At 41.3% G+C, this 18,952-nt stretch overlaps 1 protein-coding gene across 1 annotated transcript in view; it reads right to left on the bottom strand.

Moving 5' to 3' along the window:
• The window catches only part of LOC123500409 (bromodomain adjacent to zinc finger domain protein 2B-like), a 77,402-nt gene that overhangs the window by 39,097 nt on the left and 19,353 nt on the right, over positions 1–18,952 (bottom strand). The window contains 3 exon segments of the mRNA XM_045249129.1: positions 383–571; positions 1,046–1,134; positions 13,435–13,477. Of these exon segments, the coding sequence (XP_045105064.1) occupies positions 383–571; positions 1,046–1,134; positions 13,435–13,442 (286 nt within the window). The 5' untranslated portion in view covers positions 13,443–13,477.

Raw genomic sequence — 18,952 nt, 5'->3', positions numbered from 1 at the left:
GACAGACATACACAAAATGGAAGAAATTTAAGATACAAAAAAATAAAAAAGAGACAGAGAGGAAATATTAAGACAGACAGACAGACAGACAGACAAGGCTACAAAACCACAGCATCCCAGCCATACAAAGACAGACATTTAAGATACAAACAATAGACAAAGAGACAGAAGAAATATTAAGACAGAGGGACAGACAGAGACAAGGAGAAAGAGAGGAAATATTAAGACAGACAGACAGACAGACAGACAGACAGACAAGACCACAACCATACAAAGAAATATTAAGACAGACAGACAGAGACAAGAAGAAAGAGAGAAAATATTAAGAAAGACAGACAGACAGACAGACAGACAAGACCACAGCATCCAGGCCACCCCATACCTGCTGCTGGTCCGAGCCCCGCCAGCACCGCCGCCTGCTGTGCCTGCTGTGCCGCCGCCAGACTAGCCAGGCCCGCCGCAGAGCTGGTGGGGGGAAAGCCAGGTGGCAGCCCTCCCCAACCCTGCAGTCCTGACGCCGCCGCTGCTGCTGGATTAAACCCTCCCAAGCTGCCACTCCCGAACATGTTGGCTGTGGACACATGGAGGGTCAGTGAGGGTAATGGTGGTTGGTTGGGTGAGAGAGAGAGAGAGAGAGAGAGAGAGAGAGAGAGAGAGAGAGAGAGAGAGAGAGAGAGAGAGAGAGAGAGAGAGAGAGAGAATATGTGAGTGAGTGAGATTTATATAACACAATAATAAATACAGACTGATCTCACAATAATGCACATCACACACACACACACTGCAAGAACAGAATGATGGACTGATGGGTGTGTCATAACAAGAGACACCAAACAACCACAAATCTGAACACGAGAGAGAGTGCTGCTGGTGAGTGACTGAAAAAACATGAGTTGAAAATGTGACAGACTGAATGGCAAGTTGTTTCACTGCAAGACATATCAAACGACTGAAAATCTTAACCATTTCACCATTTTTAACCAGCCTGACATCACCAACACTTGAGCACCAATCACAGTCAGACCCCACTAGCCCCCTGACCCACCATAGAGGGCTGCAGTGGCCGGGTCCATTCCGGGAGGCAGCCCTGAGTGGGGTTTCTCCCCTCGTTCCCCTTCGCGGCTCTTGTCCATTCTGCCGGGAGAAGGAGAGGTGTTAGTGACCAAAAAGAGAGAGAGGAGATTCAAATTTAGAACTATAAACATAAGATATGTGAACAGACATATGCACACACACACACACACACAAACACATCACATAAAATAATGAATAGTTTAAAAAGGGAGCAAGAAAGAGAGAGATTCAAATTGAGAGCTATAAACACACACACACACACACACACACACACACACACACACACACACACACACACACACACACACACACACACACAGCTCCTAAAACAAACACATCACCCCAAAAAGCTCCGTGTGGGCTGTCTGTCGAGGATTTACTGCTAATATGATCCTGCCTTTTTCAGAATGTGCCTTCACTATTTATGACACCTCTGGAGTAATGAACACCACACTTCTCAGTATCAAGGGGAGGTGAACAAAGGGGAGACTTCTACGCCACCCCAACACCAGGAAAGATAACGCTGAGTAAATAAGTAAATAGAAATATAAATGAGTAAACGAAAATGGTGGAGTTGAACATTTGTGTAAGTAAATAAATAGAAAAATAAATAAACAATAATGGTAGACATGAACATTTGTCTATTAATGACTAGAACCTTTTTATTTTCATTTTCTTTGTATTTGTCTTCAATAATGGCAATAAATAAATAATAAATAAAAGAAATGAAGAATGGGGAGGAGGAGGAAAGAAGAAGAAAAATGAGGAGGAGGAGGAGGAGGAGGAGGAGGAGGAGGAGGAGGAGGAGGAGGAGGAGGAGGAGGAGGAGGAGGAGGAGGAGGAGGAGGAGGAGGAAGGAGAATCCACTCAATACAACAGCAACTTGGACATAATGCAAGATAATAGCCACTTCACGTCACAGCTGTAATATAACACACCGAGGAAATACCTTTAATAAAACAACAGGAAATCCGACAAGTTTTTTTCCTCCGCCAAGAGTAAATATCACCACCACTTGCTCATGTCCTTATGTTTTGCTATGTCCTACTTCCTCGCTCGCTCTGTGTATATGTTCATGTGTACCAACCCTCCTTAGTCTTCTGTTTTCATTTTTCTCCTGTTTCTCTTCCTATATCCTTTTTCCTCTCATATTTTTCCTGTTTTCTGTTTTTTTCTGTTTTATTTTTCATGTCCTGTTTTTCTGTGTGTTTGTGTGTCACCTTTCCTTTTCTCCCTATCTTTCTCTCCCTATATCTTTTTTTTCTCATATTTTTCCCAATTTTGTGTCTATTTGGTGTTTTTCTGTGTTTTATTATTCACATCCTGTTTCTGTGTGTGTGTTTGTGTGTGTCAACTTTCCTTTTCTCCTTCTCCCCTTCTCTTTCTCTCTCTCTATATCCTTTTTCTCATATTTTTCCATTTTCTGAGTTTGGTGTTTTTCTGTGTGTTTTTATCATCTGTTCCCTGTTTGTCTGCATGTGTGTTTGTGTGTATCATATTTCCTTTTCTCCTTCTCTCCTTCTATTTCTCTCCCTATATCCTTTCCCTTCATATTTTTCCAGCCCTGTTTTTCTATATCTTGTTTTCTTATATACATTTATTTATCTATTGTTCTGCGTACCCTCTTATTTCTTCCTATGTCTTGTCTTCACTCTCTCCTGTTTCCTTGTACTCTTTCTTACCCTTGTGTGTGTGTGTGTGTGTGTGTCAGTTTCCATGTCTTTATGTTTATTTTTTCTCCTTTTTTTTTTCTCTCTCTAAACTGTTCACCTGTGTTGTGTACCCCAATGTTCTGCTCTTGTATTATGATTGTGTGTGTGTTATTGTGTACATTAAGGCTTTGAAAGACATGAAAGACACTTGTAATGCTGACAAACTGATACAAAGACTGTTTTTATAGTGTGTGTGTGTGTGTGTGTGTGTGTGTGTGTGTGTGTGTGTGTGTGTGTGTGTGTGTGTGTGTGTGTGTGTGTGTGTGTTTCTTGTGATCTTCAGTGGCACATCTTATAAGGCAAGGAAATGAGTGTTGCATCAGACAGACAACTTAACAAATACTTCTTACATCTCTCTCTCTCTCTCTCTCTCTCTCTCTCATGTAGTACTTTCCATCCATGCTCTAGAAAGTTTGTGAAGTGTGACAGAGTTGCTTCACGGCTGACAGGGCAGTGGTGGTGGTGGTGGTGGTGGTGGTGGTGGTGGTGGTGGTGGTGGTGGTAGATTTACACATTGTGGTGATATTTGATTGAAGGGAAAGCTGAATGCATGGTTTTTTTGTGGTCTATTTCTTATGACTGCTTAGTGAGTGGGTTCAAGAATATCTGCTCTAGTGGAAGTGTCTGTTTTCTCTTGTTATAATGGTAGAAAGCTGTAAAAATAAGCTTCATGAGGTTTAATATTTCTCTGACTGAAGCTGGAGTGTTTGCAAAAGATATCTGTGTGTGTGTGTGTGTGTGTGTTCTATCTATATTATCAGTGTAGTAGATAGTGTGTGAGTGTGAGACCTTATCATGCATTCCTCAGCTGTGACCTATGGGAGTGTGATGCAAGGACAACACACTCACATACAGCACTCACATAGACAGTGGCTGAGTGACTGACATACACAACACTACTAAAAGATATACATGTTCTAAAATCTTTGCTCTCAGATTGTGTGTGGAGAAAGACTGACTCATTGACTTCACACATTGCCATTTTTTATAATGCACTAGACAGCTGTATTAAGACTGACTGACCGACTGACTGATTTGTGCCCCTTGATAGCAAACTAGACAGCTGTATTGAGAAAGACTGACTGACGACTGACTGAATGATTTGTGCCCTTTGATAGCAAATTAGACAGCTGTATTGAGAAAGACTGACTCACTGATTGACTGACTGACTGATTAACTGATTGATTGATTGACTGATTGATTGATTGACTGACTGACTGACTGACTAACTGATTGATTGACTGACTGACTGACTTAAAACACTACCATCTTTCTTCTTAGTCTATGCCCTTTGATAGCAAATGAGACTAAGAAAGACTGCCTGAATGCCTGAGTGACTTCACCACAACACAGGGGCCATATGGTACGCAAGCTTAGTTAATAAATAACCCCACACAACACACCAATGACTGAGGAGCTGGCACAGAAAGCTATAACACTGGCAACACCTTCCTCCACTCCCACACACACATACAAGCCAGTTTACACACATGCACACACACAGACACCTTCATCCACCAAGCACTGCACCATCACCACAAAATGTCAGAAAAACATGGTTCACCCACAAAACTCGTCTGTGCTTAAACAAATTTCTCTGTAAGTCGCCACCACCACCACCACTACCAAGACAAAAGGTGCAATTTCTCTCCTTATCTGTACGTCTGTGTGTCTGTGTGTCTGTGTGTGTGAGTGATTCAGCCCAGCACACCTTACAAGGGTATCAATAAACATCACACTCCCTGGAAAGCCTCACTGTGCAGGAAATCAAGACTTATTTCTTAGGTACATTGGGGTGACTCTTCCTTGCTGGCTGAGGGGAAGTGAAAAGGTTTACTTGATAGTCTGAGCCTTACCCTGCACTCCCCCTCTTCCACCACCACCACCACCACCACCACCTGGGTAGATCAGAGGTGATAAGAGGTCTTTAACATCAGAGCACATATTGTTCTATCTCCAGCACAAATATCTCGGTTAATATTCAAGGTATAGCTTTACGATCTCCACCACTCCAACTCACAATATTGTACTTTCTATCATGGCATTTGATTGTGTTTTAATATATGTCGTAACTGTTTTTCTTGTTACTTATAAGAAACTTGTGATTTTGCCAATTTAGGAGGTGAAAGGTTAGCTGTGGTGGCCTGACAAAGGGGACAAGATTTTATTTAGCTATTTTATTTATTATTTTGTCATCTAGAAAGGTTAGGTTAGGTTTATTTATTTTTTCTGTTATCTAATAAGGTGCATTGGCCAAGACAACAAAAACAGCTATAAAACAAAGGCCCACTGAGATGCCAGTCCTGATACAGTCAAATGGTAATCAGGAACATAGTCATCACGTTAGAAAGGCTTACAGTTTTTCACATACTTGTCACATAGAGTATAGAATCACAAAAACGTGACAGCACCCTCTGGTAAACACTGGAACTCCCTCCTTCCCTGCTGCTGTATTTCCAACTTCCTATCTTATTTAAGAGGGAGATTTCAAGACATCCCTTTTTGCAGTTAAGTCTCTCAGACATGCAAGGGACTGGCAACTGAGTGGGCATTTTTTTCATTCCTCCCTGCTGCTGTATTTCGAATTTCCCATGGTTTAACTTCATTTAAGAGGGAGATTTCAAGATATCCCTTTTTGCAGCTAAGTCTCTCAAACATGCAAGTGGACTGGCAACTGAGTGGGTAATTAATAATAAAATAAATAAATAAATAAAAAAAATGGAAAAACTGAACTGAACTGTATTTGCATTCTGCCTGTGACTCCAAATGTGTAAGGTAATCTGTGTAACCTTCCGTCACTCACCCATGCATGTCACAGCCTCACCTCACCTGACCTATCTTAAACCAACCTTTATCTAACCAAACAAAACCCAAACAAGTATTTTACCTGTGCTTTAAAACGAGTGAAATAAATTAATCCAACCTAACCTAACCTTAACTAGTACAAAACAGCAGAGAAGCATAACAGCACAGAACAGCACAACCTAACCTTAACTTAACTCAGCACAACACAGCAGAGAGAAGTAAAACAGCACAGAACAGCACAAAGAAGCATAACAGCACAACCTAACCTAACCTTAATTCACCACAAGACAGCACAGAGAAGCAAAACAGCACAGAACAACACAACCTAATCTAACCTTAACTAGTACAAGACAGCAGAGAAAAGAAAAAAGCAGCACAGAAACAAAACAGCACAAAAAGCATAGCGTAACATAACCTTAACGCAGCACAACACAGCACAGAACAGCACAGCGTAACCTATCATAACCCGACCACAGTTTGACATGACCATAAAACCTAGAACGTGTAATTTAGAGCTGGCGTCACAGGCTTGAACTGACCTTTTCTGGGAATTGTTTGCGTGTTTCTGTAACCGTGACTGTAACTTAATTTTAACCCCTTCTGTACCAAGACGCATTTCCATATTCATTCTGGTGACTATTTGGTGATTTTATACAGCTTTGGAAATATATGTGGGAGGTCAAAATAGTGAAGACTGTGGCCATTAATCTTCTGACCTCCATAGACCCTTCCTAATGTCAATAAAATGGTCTAATCGTACACAAATTTCAAGGTAAAAATGTGTCCCAGTACTGAAAGGGTTAAAATAGAGAGAGAGAGAGAGAGAGAGAGAGAGAGAGAGAGAGAGAGAGAGAGAGAGAGAGAGAGCCGAACCACTAAATCTACTCCAAACCTGTGAGAGAGAGAGAGAGAGAGAGAGAGAGAGAGAGAGAGAGAGAGAGAGAGAGAGAGAGAGAGAGAGAGAGAGAGAGAGAGAGAGAGAGAGCGTCCATATCTTGTTAAAAACGTGGCGGGGAGCATCGTCCACTTTCACCTTGGCGGGTCACGAAGGCTGGCTGGCTCGTCCCACTTTCCCTATTTACACCATAACGACCCCCTCCCCTCGTGCCCTGACCCCTGCCACGTGCCCCCCGCCCCCCCTGCAGCACCCGTGGCCTCACCTGGCAGTGTGGGTAGCTAGGAGGTGAACATAGCGAGGGAAGTGGATAAAGAGTGGATATGGAGCGGCAGACGCGGGTGTTTCTCAGGCGGCCTGTTAGTAAACAAACCTCGCTTCACTAAATCTGCCCACACTTCGCCGCGCTTGCTTTAATTACTCTAAACTACTACTATTAACTTATTTGTATGGGTTTTGTGTGTGGGTTAGGTTCATGTGATTGTTGTGTAGTTATTGTGTTCTTTTTGTGGGTGAGATACTTAAATTAGTTACGGTATTTAGATGAAAGTTAACAATTTGTAGTTTTAATCATTCTAAACTACTCCTATTCACTTATTTGTATGGGTTTTGTGTGTGGGTTAGGTTCACGTGATTGTTGTGTAGTTATTGTGTTCTTTTTTGGGGTGAGATACTTAAATTAGTTAGATAAAGAGTAGATATTTGTAGATTTAATCATTCTAAACTCTCATTCAGTCATTTGTGTGGGTTTTGTGTTTGGGTTAAGTTGATGTGATAGTTGTTTAGTTATTGTGCTCCTGTTTGAGTGAGATAATTGACCCCTTCAGTACTGGGACGTATTTTTACCTTGAGATTTATGTACCATTAGACCATTTTATTGACATTAGCAAGGGTCTATGGAGGTGAGAAGATTAATGGCCACAGTCTTCACTATTTCAGTCCCCCAAATAAGTGTCTGAAGCTGTATAAAATCACTAAATTGTATCAGAATGAAGGTTCGTGTGATATTTATGTGTTTACTGTTTGGGTGAGATAAAACAGCAACGGTATTTAGATAAAGGATTGCAAGTAATTTTAATCATTCTAACTAATACGATTCACTTATTTCTATCTGTTTATGTGTGTGGATTAAGTTCATGCGATAGTTCTGTGTGTTTTGTGTTTGTTTGGGTGAAATACGTAAAATCAACAACGATATTTAGATAAAGGGTTGCTATTACTACGATTCACATCAGTTTATCAGTTTGAATTGATGTACTTAACTAGATATATGTTTGTTTCTTGCCTATGTGTTCGTTCCTCCTTAGTTGCCCGTTTGTCTAGTAGTCTCTTGGTATAAATGTACGGGTCAGTAAATCAGTAGTCGTCAGTCAGTCAGTCAATCAGTTAGTTTGTCAAGATAGCTATTACTACGATTCACATTACCTTAACAGTTAGATTGAGTTGATAAGTAGTAGATGTATACGTATTGTGTTCCTGTTTGGGCGAGATACTTCAAATAGCATCAGTATTAACATAAAAGGTATCGATTTGTAACACTTTCACCTCAAATATTACCGCCACTTCACGACACGGGGATTATAAACTCAGCAAGAGAGAGAGAGAGAGAGAGAGAGAGAGAGAGAGAGAGAGAGAGAGAGCAATAAACACAGCAAACACAACAAACCACTACATTTATGCTGAAGGTGACGAGAGAGAGAGAGAGAGAGAGAGAGAGAGAGAGAGAGAGAGAGAGAGAGAGAGAGAGAGAGAGAGAGAGAATAAACACAGCAAACACAACACAACTACATTTATGCTGAAGGTAACGGAGAAAAAAAAAGAAAAAGAAAAAGAAAAAGAAAAAGTAGACACGCGAACACATGAAAGCAGGAGCACTTATAAAATATGCGTCGAAGTAGAAAAAGAATGAAAAAAAAAGAAAAAAAAAAACAAGAAATTCTCCCGTCGCACGCTTTCACTTCTCTCGACTCAAACCAAACGAAACTTTGAAACAATAGACACGTAACCACTGTATGTACTGCGAGAGAGAGAGAGAGAGAGAGAGAGAGAGAGAGAGAGTACTTTCAAACATCACTATCAACTAGAAACTGATAAACTATTAACTAAAACACACTTGCATTATTTTGGCAGAGTGAAGCCTTAGAAGAGAAGCATTTAAAATAGTAACGACTGTGTGTGTGTGTGTGTGTGTGTGTGTGTGTGTAAGAGAGAGAGAGAGAGTGCGCGCGTCTCCACCTCCACCACCATCACCACTAGTCTTGCTACCCGCTAACAATATTCTTTCATTCTTTCAACATTTCCGAGTTTTAATGACCATTCAACACTTACTAATTCATTTAAATACACACAAAACCCTTTACTTATTCATTCATTCATCTATAAATCTATTCATTCATTTTTTGTTCCTCTTGCCCCGGTGAAGACATAGGAAAGCTGGTATGAATGGTGTTGTGTGGTGTTGTGGGGTGGGGTGTGATTTCTATCTATTTGTTTTATCTATTGTTATTGTACATTCAACCTATGTATGTATGTATGTATGTATGTATCTATCTATCTAAATCTATTGCTATAGTACACTTAACCTATCTATCTATCTGTTGTTATCGTACACAATCTATCTCCATCTATCTATTGATATCGTACACTCTATCAATCTATCTTTCTATCAATTGGTATTCTACGTACACCCAACCCATCTATCTATGTATCTACCTATCAATCTATCTATCTATCTATCTATCTATCTATCTATCATTCTACATACACTACATCTTCTTATCTGTCTATCTATGTATTGGTATTTCACGTGCACTTAATCTCTCCATCTTATCAGTGTTATCATTTACATACAGAGACACACAAACACCACTACTTTAAATCCCTCTTCAGCATTCTTAAATCCCTCTTCAGCACTCTTAAATCCCTCAAACAGCACTCTTTAAATCCTTCTTCAGCACTTTAACCCCTTTCAGTACAATGACGCGTTTCTCTTATTCATTCTTAGTATTTGGTGATTTGATACAGCTTCAGAAACTCATGTGGGGGATTAAAATAGTGAAGACTCTAGCCATTAATCCTCTGACCTCCATAGACCCTTCCTAATGTCAATAAAATGGTCTAATCGTACACAAATCTTAAGGTAAAAATGTGTCTCAGTACTGAAGGGGTTAAAGACAGTGCCAATGATAAGATAGTACATAAGAAGGACTCTCATCACCAATTCACTCATTAAACATCACGAGAACATATATACATGATATTTAAAAAGATATAATAATAATAATAGCAAGTCACACTGAATGAATGAAAGAAAACGTGATGTTTCTGTAATATTATTCACTTCAAATTACCTCATTTCACTCCCTCTCTGAACCTTACACGTCAACTCTCTCTCTCTCTCTCTCTCTCTCTCTCTCTCTCTCTCTCTCTCTCTCTCTCTCTCTAATTCGTGTAAATTTTAATTGTATAGCGATAGAATAAGAGGAGGAGGAGGAGGAGGAGGAGGAGGAGGAGGAGGAGGAGGAGGAGGAGGAGGAGATATAGACTAAAAGATAGGAAGAAATAAAGAAAGAAATGAAGGAAGGAAGGAAGAAAGGAAGAAAGAAAGAAAAAAAAAAGGAATAGGGAAGAAAGAAAGAAAAAAAAAATAGATAAGACAAAAGTTCCGCCGCCACCACCACCACCACCACCACCAACAATAATAATAATAATAATAATAATAATAATAATAATAATAATAATAATGAGGCGAGGCGGCAATAGATGGCGTGGCGCTGACATGTTAATTACCTTATCGAGAACTCGTTGCCAGATTGCCAGGTTGCCAGTTTGCCCGCCACCAAGCATCTGTCACGAGGCTCACCACTCACTCACTACTAGGAATGTGTGTGTGTGTGTGTGTGTGTGTGTGTGTGTGTGTGTGTGTGTGTGTGTTGTTGTTGATAATATCCTTGCAATGAGCTGCTCTCTCTCTCTCTCTCTCTCTCTCTGACTGGCTGACTGACGAAGCCTCAGAGAGAGAGAGAGAGAGAGAGAGAGAGAGAGAGAGAGAGAGAGAGAGAGAGAGAGAGAGAGAGAGAGAGTATAACCACATACATACCTATCTTATCTCTCTCTCTCTCTCATAACAAAGGTTGGTATGAGAGAGAGAGAGAGAGAGAGAGAGAGACGCACGCACGCACGCACACACACACACACACACACACACACACACACACACACACACAAGGCTCTTTACCCCCACTAACCCTCCTCTCCCTCTCTCTCTCCCTCTCTCCGCGCTCTATGACAGATGCAGGAACGAGTATTTCAGGCCACGAATCAATAGAGAACAGAGAGAGAGAGAGAGAGAGAGAGAGAGAGAGAGAGAGAGAGAGAGAGAGAGAGAGAGAGAGAGAGAGAAGGACTAGGACCACCACCACCACTACTACCACCACCACCACCAGCGGCGTCTTCTCTTCCGCTCGCTCAATGTAAAAGAGAGAGAGAGAGAGAGAGAGAGAGAGAGAGAGAGAGAGAGAGAGAGAGAGAGAGAGGGTTTTCAAAGGGATTTTCTCTCTTTTACGCTCCCCGAGACAAGATTTTCGTTCAAGTTCAGGAATAAGATTAGACGGGATGGTGTTTGTGTTGATGATGATGATGATGATGATGATGATGATGGTGATGATTGTGATTATGATGATGATGATGGAAAAGAGTTAGTTTTCTTCATTATTCTGTGTGTGTGTGTGTGTTTCACTGTTTGATCTGGTGCAGTTTCTGACGAGACAGCCAGACGTTACCCTACGGAACGAGCTCAGAGCTCATTATTTCCGATCTTCGGATAGGCCTGAGACCAGGCACACCACACACCGGGACAACAAGGTCACAACTCCTCGATTTACATCCCGTACCTACTCACTGCTAGGTGAACACCACCTACACGTCAAAGGAGACACACCCAAATATTTCCACCCGGCCGGGGAATCGAACCCCGGTCCTCTGGCTTGTGAAGCCAGCGCTCTAACCACTGAGCTACCGGGTGTGTGTGTGTGTGTGTGTGTGTGTGTGTGTGTGTGTGTGTGTGTGTGTGTGTGTGTGTGTGTGTGTGTGTTAAGCTCCATACGAGGTTAGATTGAATGTAGCAAAGTTAGGATGGGTTGGGTTGGGTTACGTTAGAACAGTACACATAGTCACTACAGGGTTATTTAACTTCATCTTGCCTCGAAAGTGCACTCTCTCTCTCTCTCTCTCTCTCTCTCTCTCTCTCTCTCTCTCTCTCCCCGTGCTGGACCAAGATGGCTTCAATGGACACAAAACGTACTCCGAGAGAGAGAGAGAGAGAGAGAGAGAGAGAGAGAGAGAGAGAGAGAGAGAGAGAGAGAGAGAGAGAGAAAATGGACTATAGCACTTGTTTTAAGCACATATCACCACTACCACCACCACCACTACTCTCTCTCTCTCTCTCTCTCTCTCTCTCTCTCTCTCTCTCTCTCTCTCTCCAATAATCATTACTTTTGTTTACTTGATTTGGTTTAAATTTAATGTAACTCCATCTTGTTTATTTGTTTATTTATTCAATCGCTAATCTTTTCTCTCACTTCCTTTCTTATCTTATATCAATTTTTATTCATGTATTCATTCTCAACTTTATTGCCGTGTGTGTGTGTGTGTGTGTGTGTGTGTGTGTGTGTGTGTGTGTGTGTGTGTGTGTGTGTGTGTGTAATCTATTTACCTTTATTCATTATTCATTTATTCATGTATCTGTTTTTCATTCTGCTAAACTATGCCTCTCTCTCTCTCTCTCTCTCTCTCTCTCTCTCTCTCTCTCTCTCTCTCTCTCTCTCTGGGGACACAAAAAGGGAGCTAATTACACTCGGCCACTGCATCTTGATTGCCACCAGGAAATAATATTACACTTAGCCTAATTAAAAACACTTGCTGGGTATTTAGTTCAGAGCCTTGAGTGACCCTGACGAGGAGGAGGAGGAGGAGGAGGAGGAGGAGGAGGAGGAGGAGGAGGAGGAGGAGGAGGAGGAGGAGGAGGAGGAGGAGGAGGAGTGGTAGTAGTGGTAGTAGTAGTTATAGATATAGATGAAGATGAAGAAGAAAAAGAAGGAAGGAAGGAAGAAGATGAAGAAGAAAGTAGTAGTAGTAGTAGTAGTAGTAGTAGTAGTAGTAGTAGTAGTAGTTTCTTTAATTAAGTGCAACGAAAAAAAAATAAAGGAAAAATAAAAAAAGAAGAAGAAATGAAGAAAAGTAAGAAACGATAAAGATGAAACAAAAGAAAAAATGAAAGAAAAAGAAAGAAAAAAGAAAAAATAATAATAAAACAATGGTCGCAAGCAAAACAGAATAATGAAAAAGGAAAAAGAAGGAAAAATTTTAATCGAGGCTGGAAATCTAAATAAACATGGAACTAGGAAAGAAAACGGAGAATCTGACAGTGGAGGAGGAGGAGGAGGAGGAGGAGGAGGAGGAGGAGGAGGAGGAGGAGGAGGAGGAGGAAGAAGAAGAAGACGGTACCTGACATCTGCTGGTGCTTGAGAGAGAGAGAGAGAGAGAGAGAGAGAGAGAGAGAGAGAGAGAGAGAGAGAGAGAGAGAGAGAGAGAGAGATTTAGGTAATGTCTTGATATTCCTTACTGACAGAAATAGGAGGAGGAGGAGGAGGAGGAGGAGGAGGAGGAGGAGGAGGAGGAGGAGAGAGAGAGAAAAAAAATAATGACATAACTATTATACTAAATGAAGAAAAGGACAAAAAACAAGAAAAAACACAAATAATAATAATAATAATAATAATAATAATAATAATAATAATAATAATAATAACCACCACCACCGCCACCGTCAGTTTCCGGTACGACAACTGCTCCCGCCTCTCCCCCCAGCCGGCAGCGTCACTTTTTCCCAACCCTCGCAAGGAAGGAAAGAAAAAAAGCGCATAACTGTAAATACGAAGCAATATTTACCTGCCCATCGTGTCGTCCTCGTTTTTTCAGTCACAGTTGCATTCTGCGAATATAAAAAAAAAATAGGAGGAGGAAATTAAAAAGAACAAAAAAAATAAGTCAAGTATTTTAATCCTAGTGTTCGTCATCCCGCTGCCAGACGTACGATGATTAATTGTTCTACTTAATACATTATATGCGTATTATACAGTATAGTTCGTATGATACTTTGAAATTCTTTGTTTTTAGTTAATTATCAAAGAAGTTGTGGTTATTACAAGGCACAAAGACGTTTAATAAAGTAACGAGGGTTTTTACTGAACGCGAACATAAAGTATCGTACATAACCACCAATTATCGTACGCGCGTCACCTGCTATTGTGAAGTGAAACAGACGAGACTTGTTTTCATTTATTCAATATCGGGAATTTTCTTTATGCAAATATGTAAATGGACTTTTTGTTGTTATTTAGATAGATGGACGTTTTTAAATAAATATAAATGAGAAACGAAATGGGGGAAGGATACAGCTTCTCTCTCTTATTGCATCATCAAAACTCGCGTGATAAATTAAACTTCATAAACACAAACAATAAATAAACAAAACAAGAACAAAAGATGAGAAGGAAATACTGTGGATTCGAGAGAGAGAGAGAGAGAGAGAGAGAGAGAGAGAGAGAGAGAGAGAGAGAGAGAGAGAGAGAGAGAATCTTTCTAATTCAGGAAGATAAACAGAGGACCCTCATTTTTACAGCTTTTCCTTCTCTCCACTCGCCTGCAAGAGGAGGAGGAGGAGGAGGAGGAGGAGGAGGAAAGCTGTCAGCAAACATGGAGGAAGGAGAGAATAATCCCGTTAAGAGAGGAGGAGAGCACCAGAAATTTCCAGCACTACGTTTTCGTTTTGCCTGCCATTTTCTTCGTACAAAGGCTCCACATTATTGTACCCCTCACTTTCACCACCACCACCACCACCACCACCACCACCACTACTACTACTACTACTACTACTAATGGTCTAATTGTTGGTGCTGTTGCTACATTTTTAAACATCATTATCGAAGTAGTAGTAGTCGTAGTCGTAGTAGTAGTAGTAGTTGTTGTTGTTGTTATTGTAAATTCAAGTGTATTAGTGTATTTTAAGGTATTTTTGTGTGATTTAAGGGTGTTTAAGACTGTTTAAGAGTGTTTCGGGTGCACAGCGGTGTTTTAAGGTAAATTTAAGGACATTTTCAAATCAACATGAAAAGACAAACACTTAAGAACAAGATAAAGTGATTAACTATTACATAAACAACTACTATTACTACTTACAACACTGCAACACTAAACAAAAGTAGTATATAAATAACACCAACAGCAGCACCAGTAGTAGTAGTAGTAGTAGTAGTAGTAGTAGTAGTAGTAGCAAGATGTGTTATTTTTCCTTATTTTCTTTGTTTCCTTCTAATAAAATATAAATAAGTGTCTAAGTTACTCCACACGTTGAATTGCCAGTGTGAAGTACAAATATATCACGCTGAGAGGCCCCTGAGAGTGAAAATAAGGCAGAGAGCAGAGTGAGGCAATGCAGAGTTGTGACCCCGTTGAGAAGAAGGAATCCCAGAGCCACCGCATCACAGAAGTCAAGCCAGCCCGCCTATTACGACTGATTAGGCGACCTCCATTTACCTGATTGCCTTAGATCATCTTAATATCCAACTCTCTCTCTCTCTCTCTCTCTCTCTCTCTCTCTCTCTCTCTCTCTCTCTCAAAAGCAGTCCATCACAGCCTCCCATAACCTCAATAATACACGCCCAATCATAACATCAAATAAAACAATGACGTCACGCCCGCCACGCCCCAATCATGAGCCGCAGCCAATAACAAGGCAGGAAATTAATAACGTCATGAAAGTAATGACGCAATAATGACGTCACCAACATGTCCCCGACTGTGATTGGTCGCTGAGATGCCCGCAATGGCTGCCAACACAAGTGCATCTATTTTTTTCTTTTCTCTCTCTTTTTTCCGGACAAATGCCGCCCCTGCCTCGGCCTCCATTTTCTATTGATCGCCTTCAAAATCCTACGACTTGAATCGACAGGTGTCACGGACGGGAAGAGGGAGGAGGAGGGAGGGAGGGGGAGGGAGGGACAGCCGGGAGGAAGAGAGAGAGAGAGAGAGAGAGGAGGAAGAGGAAGAGAGCCAAGAAAGATGTACGATAATAGCCATTTTAGTACGATATTCACCTTAACATTATTACTATTATTATCACCTCATATTTTTTTTTTATTACTTTCTATGACGATTACATTTTATTACCTATTATTATCAGCTTACTGTTATTATTTCTATCTTTTTTTCGTCTCTTAATAGTTAAGTTAGTGATGTCATTTTTCCCGCGTCTTTTACAAATAGTTTGGCGTTATTAGTATCATTATCTTTCACTCAGAAGGCTTTGAAGGATTTTATTTACTTTGTCTCGTGAAAAGGAAAGCATTGAGTCTCACACCAAAGGCTCTATTGAACGAGGAGGAGGAGGAGGAGGAGGAGGAGGAGGAGGAGGAGGAGGAGAAAAAAGAGAAGAAAAGAACTAAACATAAAAACTGGAGAACAAGGAAGAGAAAAAAGAAAAAAAAGCAGGAAATTATGACCATGATGAAAGGAGGAATATACAGTAATCTCTCTCTCTCTCTCTCTCTCTCTCTCTCTCTCTCTCTCTCTCTCTCTCTCTCTACCACGCCCAGTATCAAAGGCGAAATGTAAACAAACATATCCGTATCCAATAAACTAGAGAGCCAACTCTCTCTCTCTCTCTCTCTCTCTCTCTCTCTCTCTCTCTCTCTCTCTCAAACGAGCGAAATGGCAGGAACAAACGAGAGAGAGAGAGAGAGAGAGAGAGAGAGAGAGAGAGAGAGAGAGAGAGAGAGAGAGAGAGAGAGAGAGAGAGAGAGAATAAAGTTGGCTCAATATAGGAATTCATGTTATGCAAATATTTATGCAAGTTTACCAGAACAGAGAGAGAGAGAGAGAGAGAGAGAGAGAGAGAGAGAGAGAGAGAGAGAGAGAGAGAATGCCCCATCCCCTTAAAAGCTCTTACGAGGAGGAGGAGGAGGAGGAGGAGGAGGAGGAGGAGTATAGTACATTAATGGTCTCAACTTTCTCTCTCTCTCTCTCTCTCTCTCTCTAAAAGCTCGTCAAAACAAGCATATCCTAATGTAACAGTGACAAGAGAGAGAGAGAGAGAGAGAGAGAGAGAGAGAGAGAGAGAGAGAGAGAGAGAGAGAGAGAGAGAGAGAGAGATCACTCAGCCAAGACAGATCTGGCTCGCTTTGCAATATATTGATCCCCCCCTCCTCCTCCTCCTCCTCCTCCTCCTCCTCCTCTTCACCTCCGGTCTTCCTTCTCTACCTCCTCTAATCTTAAGAATAAAGAAAATAAATAACTTGTTCCTCTTCTTATCCTTCTTCTTCTTCTTCTCCTTATTACGTTATTGTTGCTCTCTCTCTCTCTCTCTCTCTCTCTCTCTCTCTCTCTTTCCATGGAACGAACAATATGAGAGAGAGAGAGAGAGAGAGAGAGAGAGAGAGAGAGAGAGAGAGAGAGAGAGAGAGAGAGAGAGAGAGAGAGATCAAGCATACAATTTTCTGTAACAATAAATTACCAGGAATGAGGAAAAGGAAACAGGAAAAGAGGAGGAGGAGGAGGAGGAGGAGGAGGAGGAGGAGGAGGAGGAGGAGGAGGAGGAGGAGGAGGAGGAGGAGGAGGAAACTGCCTTCGGGGTGGACGGGATGGAATGGAGAAAAAGGAAGAATCAGCCTGGAGGAGGAGGAGGAGGAGGAGGAGGAGGAGGAGGAGGAGGAGGAGGAGGAGGAGGAGTCAATGCGGATATTAGAAACAGTTTCCCCTTCATGGTCTTTAAACAAGTAAAGAAAATGGTGAAATTGGTGTGTGTGTGTGTGTGTGTGTGTGTGTGTGTGTGTGTGTGTGTGTGTGTGTGTGTACACACACACACACACACACACACACACACACACACACACACACACACACACACACACACACGTCGCGATTATTTATATCTTCAAGTACAGTAAAACAACAACAACAACAACAACAACAACAACAACAACAACACTCCACCACAGAGTAAAACAAACAATGAACAAGATACAAACAACAACAACAACAACAACAACAACAACAACAACAACAACAACCAAACACGCGAAGGCTGAAGAATGTAAACAATAACCAATGAGAGAGAGAGAGAGAGAGAGAGAGAGAGAGAGAGAGAGAGAGAGAGAGAGAGAGAGAGAGAGACTTTTAACTAAACATGACGCAATGCACTAACGATTTCGACATATTCTCTCTTCTCTCTCTCTCTCTCTCTCTGTCAATATGTAATACGTACCTTTTCAGAGAGAGAGAGAGAGAGAGAGAGAGAGAGAGAGAGAGAGAGAGAGAGAGAGAGAGAGAGAGAGAGAGGAGGAGGAGGAGGAGGAGGAGGAGGAGGAGGAGGAGGAGGAGGAGGAGGAGGAGGAGGAGGAGGAGGAATTCGCGGAAATATGAATGCTTGAGTGTTGCCCAACTGTTATGGATGAGAAGAAGAAGAAGAAGAAGAAGAAGAAGAAGAAGAAGAAGAAGAAGAAGAAAGAACAACAAAACCACCATAACCACTATATAACACCAATAATAATAATAATAATAATAATAATAATAATAATACCGTTGCACAGATTGGTTTCCCTTCCATCAGGCGGCAAATTGCTACAAAGGCGGTAATTGGCTCAATGCTTTCCTCACACACACACACACACACACACACACACACACACACACACACACACACACACACACACACACACACACACTAAAACTTATTGTGTGTGGCAATGACTGACTGACTGACTGGTGGTGGTGGTGGTGGTGGTGGTAGTAGTAGCAAAAATGACAGTAATAGTAAAAACAACACTAAAGTTAAAAAGTGAGAGGAGGAGGAGGAGGAGGAGGAGGAGGAGGAGGAGGAGGAGGAGGAGGAGGAGGAGTTGAAGTAATATCATGAAGAATATCAGTTTATTTACTTAGTTATATTTATTTACTTACTTTACTTGTTTACCTAGTAGTAGTAGTAGTAGTAGTAGTAGTAGTAGTAGTAGTAGTAGTAGTAGTAGTAGTAGTAGTAGCAGCATATCTTACACCACCACCACCACCACCACCCCCAACACACAACAACAACAACAACAACAACAACAACAACAACATAAACAGTATCACCACCACAAACACCACACACACACACACACACACACACACACACACACACACACACACACACACACACACAACAACAACACACACCACCACACCACCACCACCACCACCACCACCGCCACCAACAACACCAACACTATGCACAATAATAACCTAACACATCCCGGCCAGTGTGTGTGAGGCAATTGGTATTCCCACGAGCTGGTAAAAATGTCAATTATCTTTCCTGGTGCTCTAATGAACCTTCCACATAATCATATCATTAACCACAACGCTGACAATATCA

This window comes from Portunus trituberculatus, chromosome 8 (assembly GCF_017591435.1).
Source record: "Portunus trituberculatus isolate SZX2019 chromosome 8, ASM1759143v1, whole genome shotgun sequence".
In the NCBI taxonomy this organism is placed as follows: Eukaryota; Metazoa; Arthropoda; class Malacostraca; order Decapoda; family Portunidae; genus Portunus; species Portunus trituberculatus.
Note: the sequence above shows the minus strand (reverse complement) of the source record. Positions and strands in the feature narration are given on the sequence as shown.